Raw genomic sequence first — 21,909 nt, forward strand, 5'->3', positions numbered from 1 at the left:
TGACAAACTCACAATGGGAGCAGGTTGTACTGTGTATGTGGGCCCATGAGAAAGGGCTCCGATGCCAGAACCTTTACTTGTGGGCACAAACTGCATTTAGGAGTTGGTCCAATGCCACCTGTTGCATTTGTGTAAAGGGCATACTTTATGGTCTTCTCCCAGCTGCACTAGAAGAGATCAATGTGGTATGGCAGCCACATCATGTGATCAAGGACCATCAGCTCTGCTAGTACCTGTGCATGAATAGTAACACACATCACAACTCTTCTAACTATCTCTCCCATTGTAGGTTTAGGGTAAATGAAGGGGGACAAAGAGTGAAAATAAGAGGGATAGGGAAGGGAATGGGATATACAGTCAGGTGCATAAATATTGGGACATTGACAGAATTTTCATATTTTGGCCTCTATTCACCACCACAATGGCTTTGAAATGAAACAAACAATATGTGCTTTAACTGCAGATTTTCAGATTTAATTTGAGGGTAATTACATCCAAATCAGGTGTACGGTGTAGGAATTACAACGGTTTCTATATGTGCCTCCCACTTTTTAAGGGGCCAAAAGTAATGGGACTATCAACTCACAAGCTATTTCATGGACAGGTGTGGGCTTTTCCCTCATTATTTCATTATCAACTCAGCAGGTAAAAGGTCTGGAGTTGATTCTAGGTGTGATATTTGCATTTGGAATCAGTTGCTGTCGAATCTCAATATGAGATCCAAAGAGCTGTCACTATCAGTGAAGCAAGCAATCATTAGGCTGAAAAATCAAAACAAACCCATCAGAGAGATAGCAAAAACATTATGGGTGGCCAAATCGACTGTTTGGAACATTTTTAAAAAGAAAGAAAGCATCGGAGAGCTCAGCAACACCAAAAGACCCGGAAGCCCACAGAAAACAACTGTGGTGGCTGACAGGAGAATTATTTCCCTGGTGAAGAAAAACCCCTTCACAACAGTTGGCCAAATCAAGAACACTCTCCAGGAGGTAGGTGTATATGTGTCAAAGTCAACAATCAAGAGAAGACTTCACAAGAGTGAATATAGAGGGTTCACCACAAGATGTAAACCATTGGTGAGCCTCAAAAACAGGAAGACCAGATTAGAGTTTGCCAAACAACATCTAAAAAAGCCATTACAGTTCTGGAACAACATCCTATGGACAGATGAGACAAAGATCAACTTGTACCAGAGTGATGGGAAGAGAAGAGTATGGAGAAGGAAAGAAACTGCTCATGATCCAAAACATACCACCTCATCAGTGAAGCATGGTGGTGGTAGTGTCATGGCGTGGGCATGTATGGCTGCCAATGGAACTGGTTCCCTTGTATTTATTGATGATGTGACTGCTGACAAAAGCAGCAGAATGAATTCTGAAGTGTTTCGGGCAATATTATATGCTCATATTCAGTCAAATGCTTCAGAACTCATTGGATGGCGCTTCACAGTGTAAAAGCTACCAAAGAGTTTTTTAAGGCTAAAAAGTGGAATCTTATGCAATGGCCAAGTCAATCACCTGACCTGAATCCGATTGAGCATGCATTTCACTTGATGAAGACAAAACTGAAGGGAAAATGCCCCAAGAACAAGCAGGAACTGAAGACATTTGCAGTAGAGGCCTGGCAGAGCATCACCAGGGATGAAACACAGCGTCTGGTGATGTCTATGCGTTCCAGACTTCAGGCTGTAATTGGCTGCAAAGGATTTGCAACAAAGTATTAAAAAGTGAAAGTTAGATTTAGGATTGTTTAGTTTGTCCCATTACTTTTGGCCCCTTAAAAAGTGGGAGGCACATATAGAAACCGTTGTAATTCCTACACCGTTCATCTGATTTGGATGTAATTACCCTCAAATTAAATCTGAAAGTCTGCAGTTAAAGCACATCTTGTTTCTTTCATTTCAAAGCCATTGTGGTGGTGAATAGAGGCCAAAATATGAAAATTCTGTCAATGTCCCAATATTTTTGCACCTGACTGTATGTGGTGGATGAAAAAAGATGTTGAGGGAGATAGTTATTTGTCTGCATTATTTTGCATACCTATATCTTGATTACCTAAAAGTTTTTCAGTGGGTGTTGGTACAGAGGGTGAAGTTTTGGGGTGAAATGATGCGATTTTAGAATGATATATAGACTTTATAAAGTAATAAGGGTATCTGTTTTGGGGTGACAGCTGATGCCCAGTGATGCCCAGTTGGGAATTTTAATATTCCTGATGTAATATCATTACACAAATATTCCCTGGTCATTATTTCCAGCTATTAATCTTTCCTCTGTACCTCATTTACCTGATCACTCATTCTTTTCCTATTACTAGTCTCAGTCACTTCTCCCCTACTTTACTCCTTGCACCTCTCATCCCCATACTACTTCTTCCTTCCAACACTCATCCCTCTATTATGGACTCCCTCTGTCACTCATGGCTTTATTATTCATTCTTTCTGACACTCATACCAGTTGCTTATTACTTGTGCCACTGTAAGAGAGCAGCTTGTGCCACTGTAAGAGAGCAGCACAGTCCACTAACTGTCCTGGTTCTGGAAAAATAGTCTACAATTGAGGGGACTGTCCAGTTGTCCTGCATAAAAAAACATTTGCCCTGGTTTGGAGTCAGTTATGTTACAAAGCACTGGCCTGAATCTGAAAAATGTGACATGTCCCAAAGTGAGACGGCCATCTCTCTTTGTAGCATGACAATGTGCACGCACAGGCCCCCTGTCCTCATTTCTTCTAAAATGTTATGAGGTATGCAAATGGTGTGGCACTCTACTACTCTTGCACAAAAGCACTACTAAATGTAGACAGGCAAACATAGTATTTATACATATATGTTAATGGATAAAAAATATCCATAGCTATTGCAAGATTTACTTACAAATGTTCGTTTTATAGGTGGGGTTTAATATTCATTGGCATGGTTTAGCAATATAATTAGTGCCATGTGTATTTTATAGTTATTTAGCCAGTGGATTATCATTTCTATACATGTTTTCCACTGCAAAATTATCAGCTATCGTTAACATAATTGAACATTTCTTAGATATAAAGTTCTATAGTCTTTCATTTTTACAATATTAAACATTCAAACTGACATTAAAAGCCAATGCATTGAGAGAAGGCAAAACAGGAAGTAAAGTTCTGGAATCTTGTTAATATTAAAATTGTCTCATTTTGTAATTAGTACATTGTTGACCATAAAATTACAAGAAAACTAAATGCAAAACATAAGGATGCTTTGATAATGATTTTCTATTGCTGCAATTATATTGTGACCCCATAAAAGAACATCTGACATCAATCTGCAAATTCATTGAATTCACCAAACAATTAAGATTAATAGCTTCTCAACCACTGTAGAGTCTAATTAAATAAGAAAGGGAGCTTAACAATTTGTTTTACAGACAGCTATGGAGCGTTAAGGTATTAGGAGTCCTTCATGCAAACATGAACTCTGAACTGCATACTGCAATCTAGAATAATTGAAATGAAAGTAAAATGCCTTACACAAATATTATTCAGCAAACATTTTTTTTACTGTTACACGAGACCTGACTTCTGCAATAAAGTAACAAACTCTCCCTTCCCAAGCTATTGTAAAGACCAGGGGGTATATTTACTACTGGTTGATTTTAGTCCATTTTGATCTATTTAAAATCAATGAAAATCAATCAACATTGATGTTGTTTCTGGCTATAATCACACATATACTAACTGTTGTTTTTTAAGTAATAGTAAATGTGTGATTTAGCCCCAGAAGAACAACATCGATGTTAATCGATTTTCATAAATTTTATATTAATCAAATCGACTTTTAGTAAATATACCCCCTGGATTCAACAAACATTTTGCAAAATGTAGTTTATATTGGAAAAATTTGAACATCACAAGAAAGTTTATTTGGAAACAATATCAATTGCTTTGTTATGATGGTACTCTTTACTATTTTGTATATTGTTTGAAAAGTTTTTAATCATGTAGCATGTGCTAGTAGTCTGTTTAACTGAAGCAGTCTTTCCTAGGGTTAAAGCCGAACCTGACAAATACATTTAACACTGGGGGGGGACTTGCAGCAATCCTATTGGTTTCCTCTCTCACACCCCTCTAAACAGCTCCCATCCCTTGTGCCAAGGTTTTTTCAAAATCCACTCCTATGTACAGCAAACCATCAAAACATAGTAAAAACAGCAGACTAAAAAGTACTATCCTGCATGTTAAAGAGGATTTAAATTTAACACAAAACATTCCAAATGAAAAAGTACAAATTATTTTGCTTAATCTTAAAATAAATAACATGTTAATTATTATATTTTAAAATAAAAATTATGTATTGGAATGTAAAATACTTTGAGTTTGCAGTTTTTGTGATGATTCTGCACTTTTGTTTTAATTATTTTTGTTATTTGCTCATAAAATAAATATCAATAAACATGAATGAAATATCAACTTCTTCATGGGGCATGCAACTACTGTACTCCAGAACTAAAATAATTATGAATATGCAAAATGAATAATAATGGTTAAAGAATATGATAACAGACAATTTGAATCCGCTTACCCTGCTCTGTGTTTAAGCTTTTTATCTAGGATACCATCTCTGGAAACAAGTTTATTAAAGACTAAAATTCCAATTACCATGTTGACCTGCATAACAAAAACAATTTTTAAACATATAGATTCTAAAAAAGCATTACATTAAATAAATAAATAAATAAATAAGAATACTTATAATTATGATAATGAAAAACAAATGCTTAAAAAATTTAATGCTTCAGGAAAATTAAAAAGTTAAACTATGTCTCCTTTTCCTTGTCTGCAATAGGGTGAATGTTACACAGGGGAAGATGTATCAAATCTTTATAAGAGATAAAGTGGAGAAGTTGCCCACAGCAACCAACCAGCTTCTTACTGTCATTTCATAGACTGTGCTTGATAAAAGATAGAACTTGATTGATTGTTATGGACAACCCCACTTTATCTCTCTCAATGGTTTGATACATCTCATCTCCCCTACAGTGTGAAAGTTTCTTGCATTGCATTGAACCTACTAATTTAGAATTTAAAGACTAGCATTTCAAGATCACACAGGATTTTTATTTTCAAAGTGTAGTACCAGGAAAAGAACCTGCATGGCAATGAAACATTGGCATTTTATACAATATACAGTAATTAAACTTTTTAAAAAATATGTAGCATACTGCCTTTCCTTACATTAGGATGCCTACTGCTATCTACACTGTTGGGAAGGCACCCTGGCTGTTTACCTCTATCCAGAGTGCCAAACTACACATATTTAGTTTTTATACATACTGTATACATTTTTTCTGTGTGCAATCATGGTTACTCATTTATTTATTTATTTATTTTAAAATGTATTTGAAGCTTCTTTGTAATAATTTTATATTGTTACAAGTGCTAATCATTATAAACAATAATGTCAAATTGTTTCATTTAGCAAACTCTGTCATTTCTCTGCGAGGATAGTGCTAAGTCCTTCCTTGCACTTCACTTGCAAGAATACTACCTTACATAATGTTAAAAGGCTTCTATTGCATACTAATAGCTCTAGTGTCCTCCCTGCATTAGTTTTACTTCTACTCTTGAAAAAGTTAATTAACCATGTCCAATAAATTTAGTTTCTATATATAAAGTTGGTATGTTGACATTAAGTAGTTTATGTCAGAATAATGCTTGCTTGGAAATATGTTCAGACAGGTAATATGAGTCACCAGTACATCAGATATCTACTCTTATTACATGAATTATGTTTTTTGTACATGACAGCACTATTTTCTTTCAGTGCTAAGGATAAATGAGATGTGTTCTCAGCATATACATCAAAAGTGCAAAATAAAATTTCTCATCAGGACCACAGGGATCAAGGGGGGACATACTTGCAGGTTAGCTACCAACAGTTACCACCAGTGGGGGCTGTGGAAGGAGACTGAGCTTGATGGAAACACCAATGGCAAACAATATATTCAAGCTAGGTCTCCCCATAGCCACTACACAAATATTTTTTTAAGCGCCAAGGGTATAGGATGAAGACATTTAAAGTGCTCTATCTCCACCACCCTGAAACCTAGAGACTCAGGGGCACCCTAGTTTGAATGAGGGGAATTTCCTAGGTGCCCCTTAGCAGCTTTTAACTGGTCATCTGTATAATTGCCAAATAATAATATCCTACAATACAGAAACATGTCAAGGGATGTGGAGAATCCCCTATTTCTTAGTGGTTGTTAGGAAAAAAATACAGTTGCTTTTAGTTCACTCTTTTGAAGTTTCAATAACAAAATTAAATTTTTTTTGCCATTTTGGTTAGAATTTATTTGCACTGTTAGTAAGAGTAAGCCAACTAACATCATTTTCTGAAAAATCAAAGTCTTCTGGAAATTTTTATTATAATTTGTGTGGATATTGCATAATTAATTTACTGGTATTGATGTTTTGATGTTGGTATTGATGTTGGAATGTGACAGCCCCAAAAGAGCAAAATAGGGATGAGAATAGCCTCCATGATGTCTCACTGGTTGTGTAAATAGATACATAGAACTACCCGTATTAAAGTTTGTTACTTATGTGATGCTTGTAACGGTATATTATTCAAGTTTGTATTTGGAAGTGTGTGCACATTCTTACAGAACATGGGAAGATGCACTATTCTCTGAAAAGTGATACATTCTCACTTTCCAATTTATAACTTTCCAGAGCTTTGTACATCTCCCCCATAAATGAAAACAAAAGTTTATAATTGCATTAAACTTAAGTGCTACTTCAGGATTTTAGAAAATAAGAGTTATAAATGAATAAAGACTTTAATTTTCAATAAAATCAATATAAAATATAAGGATTCGGCATGTTGTTTTAGAACACATTAGGACATTATCACTTTGAGTTTGTGACAATAAAGAAAGAAGTCAACAGTTTACCAAGACAACAGCAGCAGCTGGTCCAACAAAGGCATAGAGCAGACCCCCTTCAAGTGACAGCCAGCAACTGAAATTGAACAAAATTAAAATTGATGTACCTTGTCAAAAAAACATTATGTTCCTCTACGCAATATTATGTCCATTTTTACTTTGAATTATTGGAGACACAGGAAGAAAACATGAAATAAAGTGGATTAACAATGGGAATCAGAGGTAAAATTCTGCAATTTCATCGCATAAATACATTTTTCACTTGATAAGGACACAACTATTGGGACACTAATCCTAATGCTGATAGTTGATGGTGAAATGCTCCTATCTCAATATGTTTTAGGGTGCACATAGGTCACTGCAAAATTTGAACAGGGTTAGGTCTTAATCATAATTTAAATAAATTTAAAGGTAGCAATGGCCTGTGGTTGTGTGCAAGTAAATACAGCAATATAAGGCATTATTTGTGGTCATCACCTATACAGGACTCTCTTTATGGGTAAATGCACAAATCTAATAAATTGTTCCCCTATGCTTTTGTAGATAAAATGCTATAGCATAAGTTACAGGACAATAGAACCTATTTATCCATTATTAATTGCATAATATCCCCTGAAAACAGCACTTTTTGTGGAGTCCCGCAAATAATTAGTATCATGGCATAATGTCATTATGACATGTTTAAGCTAATTAAAATATATTTTTGCCTAATTAGTCATTAAGGAAGTTGTTCCAGTGGTCCTGAACCACATCCGTACATGTTTACCTTAAAATAGGGATTTCCTCCAAATAACACACTAGACACAAAACATTTATTTATTTATTTGAAACAGTATATACAAAGCAGTACATTTAAATAGGTACATTTTAACAAATCTAATTTGTCCCATGTTTTATGAATGCTGCTATCTTTCTAATTTTACATAAAATAATACAATTCAAATAAAAAAGTAATTGTATAGCAATATGAGCTATTCTTTATATACAAAACAATGTTAACATTAGGTATAAATGTACTAAAGTGAGAGATTTTAGAAGTGAGTCTTAGAAGAGATGTTGCCCATACTGTAGCAACCAATCAGATTCTAGCTATTATCTTCTAGAATGTACTAGTTAAATGTTAAGTAGAATCTGATTGGTTGTTATGGGCAACATCTCTTCTAAAACACACTTCTAAAATCTCTCACTTTAGTAGATTTATCCCTTAGAGTACGATAACATTATAATTTTATCTTTTATTTTATATATATATATATATATATATATGTGTTGAAAGATAATAAGAATCAACATTTAATAAAAAAAATTCCATTCACATTACGTCTTCTACCCCCCCAAAAATGGTCTCACTTAGCCCTATCTCACTATGGTATGTAACTCAGGGCCTGATTCAGAGCCGGACGCTCTGACAGGGCGCTCGCTCTGAATCAGGGCTGGCCCTCTGGTTTTTCAGAACGGCCTCCTGGCCGCTCGCATAGCTGTGGGTGACCACCCACAGCTATAGCGAGCGGCCATGATGATGTTCGCAATGGTCAAGACCATCGCGACCATCGGGCTTGCAACGAGACCCTTGTGGTAGGGTCTTGTTGCCGCAAGCCCAAGAGTGCTTTCAGCTCTAACAGAGCCGAAAGCATTCCCGCTGACATCACTTGTGATATCAGTGGGGCCGGCCCCAGACGGTAGGCATTCCCATGGGAAAGCCTCCATCTGGGCAGCCATGCCCCCGGCCCGCCCACCAAAGGGGGCATGCTGTCACTCAACATCGACAGCACGCCCCCTTTGGTACGAGACCCGGAGCGACGGTTTGCCAGTCGCTATCCGGGTCTCGCGCATGCGCATGGCGGAGCCGGCTCTCTCGTGCGCATGTGCACTGGGCCACCATCGACCCGCTTGTGAGCGCACAGTGCTTGCGAGTGGGTCTAAATTAGGCCCTCAGTTAGGTCATAAAACATTGAACCAGATGTATGTTAGAATAGTTCAAATTTAAAGAAACATCAGGTAAAGAATGTATAGAAGTAAAAAATGTACTTACTAGTGCGGAGTTCCATATCCTTTTGCTTTGGTAAAGCCCATTGATATAGCTACTACTAATGCTGGTAGACCTATAGATAACAAGAATACATTATATTGCAGACAGTATCAGGACAGCCAACTCACCCATAATTTATTGCTTGGAATTAAAATCTAAATACTGTGGATGGCCTGACATCATAATTCCTTAGTCTATCGTTATCAACCCTTGGACAATAGTTTAACATTTATAAAAAAAACTATAAACCAAAAGTCCTAGGAAAACCAAGAATGAGTAAGGCAACAAAAACAAAATATAATCAGCTACATTTAAATTTAAGCACATTAACAAGGAATGTTAAAATATAACTCCCTATATTCCTAGGTGAAAACAAGTGGTATATGTACCCCAAGGGGGATCTCAATTCGTAGGTTACTTTAGTCTGTTAAACTCAAAATAACATTTATTACTAACAAATAAAGCAATGGGAAAGGCAAGTCATATTCTTGGTTGCACAGGAAGAGGAATCAGTAACAGGAAGAAAGAATTAATAATGCCACTGTATAGGTCATTGGTATTATTATTATTATTATTTATTTATATGGCACCACAAGTGTTCCACAGTGCCTTACAAAGTACATAGACAAACAAGTAACAAGTGACTTACATTATAATACAATACAATACAATACAGGACATGGATAATAAACATTCCTATATTAGCGACCCTTACGCCCACATAAGCAGCCAAGTGTTAGTTGCCCTAATGGGGAGTAAGATAGATTAAATTACAGTAGGGAGAAGCACAAGAGGGTAGAGATCCCTGCTCGAAAGAGCTTACATTCTTTAAGGGAGGGGTAGACAAACAGGACTGGCACAGAATGGGGTAGGCAGGGAGAAAGGAAGATGTAGCAGCAAGTTAGGATGAGAGCTGGAAGACTTTAATTAAGTAGTGGGTCTTAAGAGCTCGGTTGAAAGATTGTAGAGAGGTGCAGAGTCTGATGGGGAGAGGGAGGGAATTCCAAAGGTGGGGAGCAGCACGGGCAAAATGTTGGAGGCGGAAGTGGGAGGAAGTAATAAATTGACATGAAAGGCAGCGGGTATTAAGTGAACGAAGAGGGCGGACAGAAGAGTGAAGGGAGATGAGATCAGAGATGTAAATGGGAGAGGAATGGGTAAGGGCTTTGTAAGTGAGTGTGAGAACCTTGAATTGGGTTATGAAAGGGAATGGGAGCCAATGGAGGGCTTGCAAAATAGGGGAGGCAGATGTAGAGCATTTGGAGAGGAAGATGAGCCGAGCAACAGCATTGAGCACAGACTGGAAAGGAGAGAGATGGAATTTGGGGAGGCCACCTAGGAGAAGGTTACAGTAGTCCAATCCGGACATGACCAGTGAATGTACGATGGTTTTGGTAGCATCCTGGGTGAGAAAGGGTCTGATCTTGGAAATATTCTTGAGATGGAAACAACAGAACTGCGAGAGGCTCTGAATGTGTGGTTTGAAGGAGAGGGAAGAGTCCAGGATGACTCCAAGACAACTCACTTTGGGACTAGATGAGATAGTTATGCCATTTATTAACAAAGAAATAGTGGGACATAATGTTATGTGGGAGGGTGGGAAGACTATCAGCTCAGTCTTAGACATATTAAGTTTGCAAAATCGCTGGGACATCCAGGAAGAGATAGCAGAGAGACAGTTAGAGATACAAGTCAGTAGAGAGGGGGAAAGATCAGGCGAGGAAAGGTAGATCTGAGTATCATCAGCATAGAGATGATAATGGAGGTCAAAAGAGCTGATGAGTTTACCTAGAGAGGACGTATAGAGATAGAATAGGAGAGGTCCAAGAACAGAACCTTTTGAAACACCTACTGTAAAAGGCTGTGGGGGGAGGAGTCGTCGTGAGAGGAAACAGAGAAGGAACGGTCAGAGAGGTAGGAGGACAGCCAGGAGAGAGCAGTGTCACATAGACCAAGGGAGTGAAGGATATGCAGCAGTAGAGGGTGGTCCACAGTGTCAAAAGCAGCAGAGAGGTCAAGGAGAATGAGCAGGGAGTAGTGGTCCTTGGATTTGGCAGCAAGGAGGTCGTTGCTTTTGTGAGGGCAGTTTCAGTGGAGTGGAGAGAACAGAAGCCAGACTGAAAAGGGTCAAGGAGGGAGTGGGAGTAAAGAAATGTGGTGAGGTGGTTGTAAACAATACGCTCAAGGAGTTTGGAGGCAAAATGGAGGAGAGAGATTGGTTGGTAGTTAGAGAGAATGTTAGGTTTTTTAAGAATGGGGAGACAAGGGCATGCTTGAATGCAGAAAGAACAGTGCCAGAAGAGAGGGAGAGATTAAGGAGGTGGGCAAGATGGGAGCAGGCAGAAGGAGAGAGGTAGCAGAGGAGGCGGGAGGGGATAGGGTCGAGGGGAGAGGTGGAAGGGGGGGAGGACTGGATAATGGCCTTAACTTCCTCTCCAGTCACAGGAGAGAAGGATGTCAGAGTCGGTAAAATGGATGGGTAGGGATGATCCGGGAAAGGAGGAGGTGGAGAGCTGGGGACTGGTTGGATATGATGTCCTGATGTATGGAATCAATTTTAGATGTCAAATAGGTAGCAAAGTCAGTGGCAGAGAGCAAGGAGGGGAGATGAGTAGGTGGTGGGCAGAGGAGGGAGTTGAAGGTGGAAAAGAGATGCTGGGGATTTGAGGACAGGGAGGAGATGAGATTCTTGAAATATGACTGTTTAGAGAGGGAAAGGGCAGCACTGTAGGATGACAGCATGAATTTGAAATGGAGAAAATCTGCCAAAGAGCGTGATCTTCTCCACTGTCGCACGGCGGTTTGTGAACATTTTTGCAAGTATCTGGTGCATTTGTAATGCCAGGGTTGAGTTGTGGATTTGCGAGGGTAAGTAGTGATCACCGAAGCAACAGAGTCAAGAGCAGAAGTAAGGGAGGCATTGTATAGGAAAGCAGCTTGTTCAGCGCAGGAGAAAGAGAGGATAGGGGAGAGAAGTGAGTCAAGTAGGGAAGAAAAGACAGTGTCGATAGCTTCAATGTTACGCTTAGTGATGGTGACTTTCGGAGGTAGAGGAGGGGAAGGAGAGAGGGATAGGTTAAAAGAGAGGAGGTGGTGGTCAGAGAGGGGGAATGGGGAATTGGAGTAGGCAGAAATATCACAATGGTGAGTGAATACCAGATCAAGCAAATGCCCACTCGCATGGAAGGGTGAGGAGGTCCATTGGGAGAGGCCAAATGAGGAAGTAAGGGTGAGTAGTTTGGAGGCAGCAGATTCTGTGGGGATATCAATAGAAGTCACTGAAGATAATAGAGGAAAGATCTGAGGAGAGAAAGTGAGTGAGCCAGGAAGCAAAGTTGTCAAGTAACTTGGAGGGAGGGCCAGGGAGACGGTAGATGACAGCTACTCTGAGATGTACAGGTTGGAAGAGGCATATAGCATGAACTTCAAATGTGGAGAATGTAAGGGATGGTTCTGATGGTATATGTTGGTATGAGTAACCAGGGGATAGAAGGACCCCAACACCACCCCCATGGCGACCCCCAGGCCTGGGGGTGTGGGAGAAGGTGAGGCCCCCATAAGAGAGAGCTGCAGGAGAAGTGGTGTCAGAGGGTAAAATCTGGAATACTGTGTTCAGTTTAGGAGGCCACATCTCCAGAAGGGTATAAATACATTAGAGACTTTACAAAGAAGGGCAACTAAAATGGTGCATGGCCTATATCACAAAACTTACCCGGAAAGACTAAAGATTTTAATATGTATAGTTTGGAGCAGAGAAGGGGAAAGGGGGACAACAGGAGGGAAGCATTATTCAATGGAAAAGAAGTATTAGAACTTGAGGACATGCGCTGAAACTGGACGGAGGTAGGTTCAAACGAAATTTGAGGAAAAATTACTTCATGGAAAAGGTAGTGGATAAATGCAATAGCCTCCCATCAGAGGTGGTAGAGGCTAATGCAGTACAGCAATTTAAACATACTTGGGATAGTCATAAGACTATCCTTACAAAGAACAGAGGATCACATAGGGTTGAGGTTACCATAAGGTTAAAAAAGGGACTGACTAGGTAGGCCAAATGGTTCTTATCTACCATCAAATTCTATGTTTCTATGTTTAAATTACAAATATATACAAATACATTAGACTTGTATGTATTTACTGAGCTTAAGGGACACTATAAAGTGCTTTGAATGAAGTTGCACATACAGTATCAGGTGGCACTTGGTTTAAATGAACACATTTTAGGATACACTTGGTGAGCACAGTAAAAGCTAAAACTACAAAATGAAATAAGTGTCCTATTATAGTTTTGTGGTATTATCGACTGTTTTCCATATATTTATAGATATGTTTGATAATTTGAGTACAAATGAAAAAACAGACTGTATGAATATGCTCAATTGGTGGTTGCTGCCTCCCAGAAAACCACAACTTAAAGCGGTTTTACTCGGAATTACAATGAGCACTAGAAATAGCTGAATGGCCATATGGACTTATAGAGCACATCTGAGGTGATCATTGTATGATTGGCTTTTCCACTTTGCTGAATACAGAATTATTTAATGAATTATAATGTAAAATGTCCTGCATGAATATGAATTGGTTACAAATGCATTTTTAATAATGATCTGGCTACACAATGTGTTGTGTTAAATGATATATGAACAGTGCAGATGTGGTCATCTATTTGCCAAAGATTAATCATTTATGCTGCAGTGTTTTGTTTTTAAATGCTGTTAGATTTCAGCAGAGGATAAATTACATAGAGTTTTGCAGGTTACAAATGTTATATATTTTTTTACATAGCGTCATACTGTATGTAAATGAGATATGCATTAATTATATCTTTGGTTTCCCTGTAAAGTGATTGTTAATATATTATATTGTTGTATTATGTTATATGTGCAACTAGTTTATATGTTTGTGTGTTTCTCTGTAAAATCTTTATCTTTGCAACTACAGAAGCCATGTCTTCATACAATTTAATGATGAAAATGGGGGTATACTGACCTTAAGCAGTATTTTATCTAGACAATCTAGTATATTTATTTCTAGCTCAACTTGATGTACTCAATACAATCAGTAGGTCACAATGATATTGTAGTTTACTAGTACAGTATTTGGTCAAACTCATAGTCTTTCACTTTGTTAGGAAACACAAATGTGGATATACAGAGAAGCCAGGGAGTCTCAGGACTGAAATAGCATTCAGCATCTAAAAACATATTATAGTTTATATAAAAAAATATATATAAACACAATGCAAAAAGTACTAAAACAAAATAAAGGTATAGACTACACATTGATATAAAATATAAGATAGTTTTCAGTAAGTACCGTATATACTCGAGTATAAGCCGAGTTTTTCAGCACAAAAAATGTGCTGAAAAAGTACCCCCTCGGCTTTTACTCGAGTGAAGTGTAGCGCTGACCGGACGGAGTTCGGTCAGCGCTACACACTGCCAAACACACAGCCGCCGGAACGGCAGCTGTGTGTTTGCTGTAATCAGCAGCCGCTGAGAGTCTGTCAGACTCTCAGCGGCTGCTGCTGCTCCCACTGCGGGAGCCTTCTTCCGGCTCCCGCAGTGGGTGATGGGAGACACGTCGTCATGACGACGTCTCTCCCATGCAAAGCGGCCGGAGGAGCGGACAGCGGCGGGACCAGGAGCGGGAGTTTCAGGTAAGTGTTTATTTTTTTTTTATTCTTATCACGTCTCTCTCTACTAGGGGGGGGGGACTACAGGGGGCACTACCAGGGGGCAATTACTACAGGGGGCACTACCAAGGGGTGATTACTACAGGGGGCATTATCAGGAGGCGATTACTACAGGGGGCACTAAAAGGGGGGATTACCACTGGGGGAACTACCAGGGGGGATTACTACAGGGGGCACTACCAGGGGGGGATTACTACAGGGGGGGGATTACTACAGGGGGCACTAAAAGGGGGGATTACCACTGGGGGAACTACCAGGGGAGGATTACTACAGGGGGCACTACCAGTGGGGGATTACTACAGGGGGCACTAAAAGGGGGGATTACCACTGGGGGTACTACCAGGGGGGGATTACTACTGGAGGCACTGAAAAGGGGGATTACCACTGGGGGCACTACCAGGAGGGATTACTACTGGGGACACAACCAGGGGGAATTACTACTGGGGGCACTACCAGCTGCTGCCATTTCCCACACTCAGCTTATACTCGAGTCAATAAGTTTTCCCAGTTTTTTGGGGTAAAAGTAGGTACCTCGTCTTATATTCGGGTCAGCTTATACTCGAGTATATACGGTAGTCTTGAAAATTAGCCACAATTTGAGATTAGTTAAATTATGGTGAAAGGAAATGCAAATTAAATTTGGCAGCGGAACATTTTTTTTTCGTCAATAAAACCTACACATTTTACTTTCCTATTCCACGGAATACCATTACATACAGTACCATAGGAATACATGAGTATTTTGTTAAATATATCATAAATGGTGATGGCCAAATTACTCTGCTGAGTTGTGTGGTTGATATACCTACTCTCTAGGAATGTCCAGGAGACTCCCATATTTTGGGTGGCGGTCCCAGACTCTGGGACGAGTAGGCCAGTCTCCTGTGTGCCACTACCCAAGTGAAGTGGGTGGTCCGGGTGGCTTGATGCACTGAATTATGTTATCACGGCCCCTCTTTCCATTTACAATTCCAGGAATTGTGAATTTATAAAATGGTAGTGGTGCCACAATGATGCAAAACACTGGGCCATACCTGTTGAGCTTCCCTCCCTGAGGTGGCATCTTAAATGTCATCATGTATAAAGGATTGGGAACATTTAAGGCCAAATTATATATTAATGAAAAGTGCAAAAAAATAAGATAAAATGTTACAAATATTTTTTGGAGGTTTTAAAAATGGTTTCATGTTTAGCTACAGACATACAATTCTTCGCTAAAACAATTGTTTATTATTTCATGCACACATAAAAACTGTGTTTATTATAGAACACGAACATGTAAGGGTAAAATACTATATATACATATAAACAAACTGTTCCAGATATGCACAAAAGTCAACTAAAAGTGTGCCCATATTGCATGCATGTACATAAATGTGGATATTCACCTGTATTCAAAGTTGCATGAATTTATGACTGTGACATATACTGAAGATGTCTCTTCCATTTTACTATCTTTAAATTCAGACAAAGACCTCTCTGTTTTATGAGACATGTTCATGCACCTTACTGCAACCATCCAACAAGTCGCAGCATAAGGTGCATCTATTGGGTGGCCTATGTCATGGCATACAGTACCTCACTATAAATCTTGGCCCACTATAGCAAAAGAGTAAAATGTATTAAATAAAACAACCTTTTTTTTTTTTTTTAAAAAAGAAGCTTTAATTGAGGAAAAAATACTCCAAACACTAATTTTCCACAATAAAGTAAATCTTATTTCTTTCTTTTTTCTATCTCACATAAATGGCTATAACCTTGAGTAACAAGGACTCCCATTTCTTACCAATATCATGTGAACAAGTGGTAGACCACTTACGATTGACTGGGAGTACCAATTGCTCCCAGTCATAATAGAACTGGGAATCTAATGGGAATAGTAGGAATCCATTGCGAATTGATGTGTTATTAATATGGAGATATTTCCTGCATTTAATTATCGTATTTATCATCATCATCATTATTATTATCATACTTGATTTGTAAGGTTAGAGAGGGCTCTGCAAGGGAAGGGCTGCACTATGCATGTTTAAATTATTTCTAATTATTTACTATTACACTTTATATATACAGTATTTTGCATATAGAGATCTACATGCACATACACATTACATCACAAGATGTAAGAAGGTCAAGGAGGTTGCCAGACAAAGCAGTTTGACATAAGTGCCATCTGTCACTGGAACTCAGTACAGCATCTAACAAAGAACACTAGCTTTGCAAGATTTGTTGTCTGCATTCCACACTAAGGGGTATATTTACTAAAGTGAGAGTTTTTAGAAGTTGAGATGTTGCCCATAGCAACCAATCAGCTTCTACACAACATTTAACTAACACCTACTAGAAGATAATAGCTAGAATCTGACTAGTTGCTATAGGCAACATCTCAACTTCTAAACACTCTCACTTTAGTAAATTTACCCCTAAGAATGTTATGTCACTCCAAAAGGTTAGCTAAAGGAGGACACATCTGTATATGCTTGGGGTTCAGAACATCATATTTAGCTAAATAGCATACCGTCTAACACATGAGATATGAAATGGATGACAGTATGAGTATTTGACAGTTGTCCTTCTTTAGAAACATACCCCATCCGAGGCACAGGAAGCGTTTCCTTATAACCCTTGTTCTAATTTTCCCGGTGACTGCCATATATGACTGCCAGGCTTCTGTCAAAACCCAACAGAATGATGCCAGGAAAAAAAAGTGCAGGAAAGCTGTGGTCATGGTACATATACCCTAAGGAAAAGAAAAATAGAAATTGGTTTATTGAATGTAAAAAAGGACATCAAGTAATTCTCAACTAAGACACACTATTGTTACTTGTACAGAATACTAAATAAGTTTGGCCACATTGCCTCTGGCATTCCTCCCCTTATCACATTATTCAGCAGTACAGTACTCCTCATAAACACACAGTGCCTGTAGGAGGAGGTGCTTATTGGTCCATTACTATATGTGTGACACTTTATGGCTTTATGGCCCCCATTTATTAACGAGTTTTATCACCAAAACGAGTGATACATTTCACTGTGAATGACAAATGGTTCTCCAGCCAATCAGCTCCCAACTGTCATTTTCCTAACAGTTGACAGTTAGGAGCTGATTGGCTGGAGCACCATTTATCATACACAGTGAAATTTATCACTCGTTTTGGTGATAAAACTTGTTAGTAAATGAGGCCCTATGTATTTTGCAGCCAAAAATAGGGAGGTGGACTTGAAGTTTCATAGTGGTATTCTATTTCAGATGAAAAAAAGTCACTAGAGTTTTAATATTAAGAAATATTCACTACTACAGTATAAAGTATAACAAGTGATGTTTCAATTTCTTTGATTTAATGTAATTGGTTATTGAAGAGGGTTCAAGAGAAAGGGAAAAAAAGTGGCTTGATATATTTTTTAAGCAACTGTAATATAATCAGGACTATTGTGACAAAGCATATATAGATAATGCATTTGGACTTATCGTAATAAAAACAATAAATATAAATATAAACAGAATAAACCACAAGTACAAGCACAAAGACCTGCTGCAGCTAAAGTATCGATGGACAATTCATCAATTAATATTAAATCTAGTGTTTACCTTTACCAATTAGGTCCACAGTGCATACACAAGGATGACAACCCCATCATAGAATGGGAGTGAATAGGAATAGCAACCTCCAAAAATAAGTAAATAATAATTTTATTCGTACACATCAAAAGTGTACTATTTAAGGTCTTCCATTCATACTGGAAACATCAACACAAACCATATAATTTCACATCTGATATAAATACATGTCATAGCCCCATGATGCCAATAGATCATTTTATATTAAAACTTTTATTCATGCTCTGTTATTTAAATAAAAATACTTGAGAGCAAATTTATATGGAATACATACATTTAGTTGACAGTCAATATGTCAATGGTAGAATGCCAACGACATAATGCCAGCATGGTGATGCTAAACAAAATAATTGTAACCATGGGCCTGATTCACTACCGTTCGCAACTGCGAATGCAATAGATTATGCATGCAGTTCAACTGCGATAGTTTGCAAATTCATTACGATCACTATGCCACTGCAGCACTACACAAGGATGCCCACTTTACCATAAACACATCAGTAATGTTTAGCAAGACTATGAAACCATTGGTACAATCGAGTAGCCTCGCAGCCTCACACACACTTGCACAAGCTCTGACCTTCACACTTGCACAAGCTCTGACCTTACTCAGAAATTGGTCATTTCATTGCACGCTATGAGGCTTCAGGCTGAGTGTTAATCTATGCATGCCCCTGTAATGGCATTCAAACGCACTGGCACCGCCTGCATTTCGCCGACCACCCCCCATCACCACCCACAAATGGCACTTCCTGCCAATCACTATGGGTCTGCGTAGTCACTGTGATCACAGTCCTGATCGCAGTGGCTGGCTCGTGCAATGCATACGCAGAACGTAACAATCGGCCGATTGTGTGCATAATCGCAGTTGCGAACTGTAATTAATCAGGTCCCGTGTCAGCATTATAACTTTAAACATGATTATTAGCATCAAGTTTAAAGTTATAACAAGGTTAAAATGATTTAACTAACATTACAACTGTGTCAGCATTATGCTGTCTGCATTCTACTGTCAACATATTGTCGACATAATGAGTTTTTCTCATTCAAATAAACTAAGCACTTAGAACACTATGGTTAGATTTATCAAACCTTCTAAAGAGGACAGACAAGAGTGTTACCAAAAGGAGCCAATTAGATACTAGCTATCATTGAATATAATGTATTAGAAAACTGATAGCTGGAAAATGATTTGTTGCTTTGGGCTACAGGTCCATTTGTTCTCTTTAGAAGGTTTGATAAATCTTTCCCTATGTGGACTACTTGAAACTGAGGTGCCTCAATCATCTACAACCAGCCCCTCCCCAACCAACTATCTTTATAAAACCTTTAGATGTGCACACTACTGTATAAGCACTCAGCAGAAGAGACTACTTAATGAGTTAATCATTCGCCTTGAAAACACTATAACATTACAAAGTGAGAGATATGGTATTGGTTATTATTGTTATCTTTATTTAGAAGATGCCAGAAATGTTCTGTAGCACTGTATATAGGCAAACAACATAAAGGATTACATAAGTGTACACAGGGACAGATTAATACATGTGGGGTCTACGGGGCAACTAAGTTGTGGGGCTCCCCTCCAATAAAGTTGACACCTCACAGTGCCCCCTTTGTATTCTCCACAGTGCTTCCCACCCCAATATGCCCCACAGTGCCCCCGTTTACTAAACAGAAATACCACCACCACCCCTGCGTACTCACCTCCCGTGGCATGTCAGGCAACACTTAAGACCTTCCAGTTCTTCTGAGTCCTGCATGCACAGTGAGTCAATACACCACAGAGTGGCTCCCGAGTGAGTCCCCACATCAGCATCACGGATGTTGGTCATGATGTGTCACATTACACTGATGAGGGGACTAGGGAGCCACTCTGCTTTGTATGCACTTACTGTGCATGTAGAACACAGAGCCATGGCAGCCCCAATCTGGGAACAGTTGCCAAGCAGCTATAACAGGGTCAGACCAACCATGTGTGCAGACCTGTCACCCCCCCCTTAATCTGACCCTAGGTGTACAGTGAACAAGATAGACATACATGGGCAAAAAACAAATTTCAATAGAGTAGATACATAGGGCCTGACTCAGAGATGTACGCAAAGTCGATATTTATACAGTTGAATGATTATCGGTAAACTGCGCATGCTCAAGGTACATTACTGTAGCAACACTTTATTCCCAGTGTGATTGACAGGTAGGTAGCGTTTGGAGGAAATAACGGGGAGTAGAGGCAACAAACGCAGGCGTGTCGCAACCATTTTGGGGCAAGTCAAAGCCTGCATCTGCAATCCTGTACACAATAAAAATGGCTTTGGCGTCGCAGTTACTGCAGCCATTCTGCTTAACCACATGGTTACTTATTGTAGAAGACTGATAATCTAATGATCTGGGACCGATGCTGCATCTTTGTATGCAGATGCTTGGATTTGCAAAGCCACAGGTGGGCATCTCAATACATTCTTTGGTGTCTGTGACATTTAAATATTTTTGCACAGGAGCTGCGTACGGGATCACAGCTGCGATGGGATTAGCATACATCTCTTAATCAGGCTCCTTAATTACATCACAAAAAAATGCATAAATTACATTACAAGACATGAGCTCTGCTCGCAGGAACTTACATTCTAAAGATTCTTTGGTTTCTAACATATCTTATATGTAAGGTAATCTCTATTGCATGACAAAATACAAAAATAGCTATCTTTTCTACTCGCTCTACATGCCGTTGTTTGTCTTCACTCTGTGGGCATGTGTTCCAGGAGCGGCTGAAATGGGCAGCCTGAAATGGAATGGTATGGAGGATCTGTGACATGCTGACCGTGTTCTTGTAAAATAATAATAATAATAATAATAATAATAATAATAATTAATAAATCCAAGTCTAGTATTGCGACCTCTTACTAAACCTTACCTGGTAATAGTAAAATAAACTCCCCACTTGCTCAGTGTCATCCTTGCCAAGTTGATGTCATATAGAATTGCCATAATAGCATAACCACCTACCCAACATGAAATCCTATATGTTGTTAAAGCTTGAGATCTAGCATAGGTTAACTTTGTTCCCTAATAGCACCTAAGTTCTAGGTTCAATTACGATCAGTGCCCCACATGCTTGGAGTTATCCTCCCCATGTTTGGGTGGGTTTACTGTTACCATCCTATATACTGTAGTAGGTAGTTATGCTGAGTTATTAAGTAACATGATTCAGTAAATATGCCAATGATTAAACTTTCAGTGATGTTCTTACAGAGCACATTTTTTACGCAATTAGATGACTTCTGCACTACAAAGTGTTATCACAGTGTCACTGCCATAAGCACTTGGTTATTTTAAAACTATGACTACAACACACTATGCTTCATGATGTTGACACTGTCTTACTTTTCTCACTTTATTTTGGATAAACGCCCTCTATTCCCATATGTTCATCACAAATCTTGAATCACAGTTCAATTCAATTTTTACCAAGCTTTTTCCTTTAAACTGCTTTTAAATTATATTTCATTGACTCTCACATCACATGCTCTTCAGCAAGTAATACTTTCTTTTTTATTTTAATTTAGACTACAGATTTGTACCTATTCTATCCGTATCTTAAAAACTTTTTATTATTTACATGAGACAAATATTTTTTTGTGATGCAAGTA

At 38.7% G+C, this 21,909-nt stretch overlaps 1 protein-coding gene across 3 annotated transcripts in view; it reads right to left on the bottom strand.

Annotated features, from left to right (window-relative positions):
* ADGRB3 (adhesion G protein-coupled receptor B3) overlaps positions 1 to 21,909 on the bottom strand; it is a 926,819-nt gene that overhangs the window by 92,243 nt on the left and 812,667 nt on the right. For all 3 annotated transcript variants that reach the window (XM_088456639.1, XM_088456638.1, XM_088456640.1), the window contains 4 exons: positions 17,230 to 17,380; positions 8,949 to 9,018; positions 6,926 to 6,992; positions 4,555 to 4,640 (listed from right to left, as the gene is read on the bottom strand). In XM_088456639.1, coding sequence (XP_088312765.1) covers positions 4,555 to 4,640; positions 6,926 to 6,992; positions 8,949 to 9,018; positions 17,230 to 17,380 — 374 coding nt within the window. The remainder of the gene's footprint in view (positions 1 to 4,554; positions 4,641 to 6,925; positions 6,993 to 8,948; positions 9,019 to 17,229; positions 17,381 to 21,909) is intronic.

Source organism: Taudactylus pleione, unplaced genomic scaffold, assembly GCF_031769625.1.
Source record: "Taudactylus pleione unplaced genomic scaffold, aTauple2 ptg000710l, whole genome shotgun sequence".
NCBI classification, from domain to species: Eukaryota; Metazoa; Chordata; class Amphibia; order Anura; family Myobatrachidae; genus Taudactylus; species Taudactylus pleione.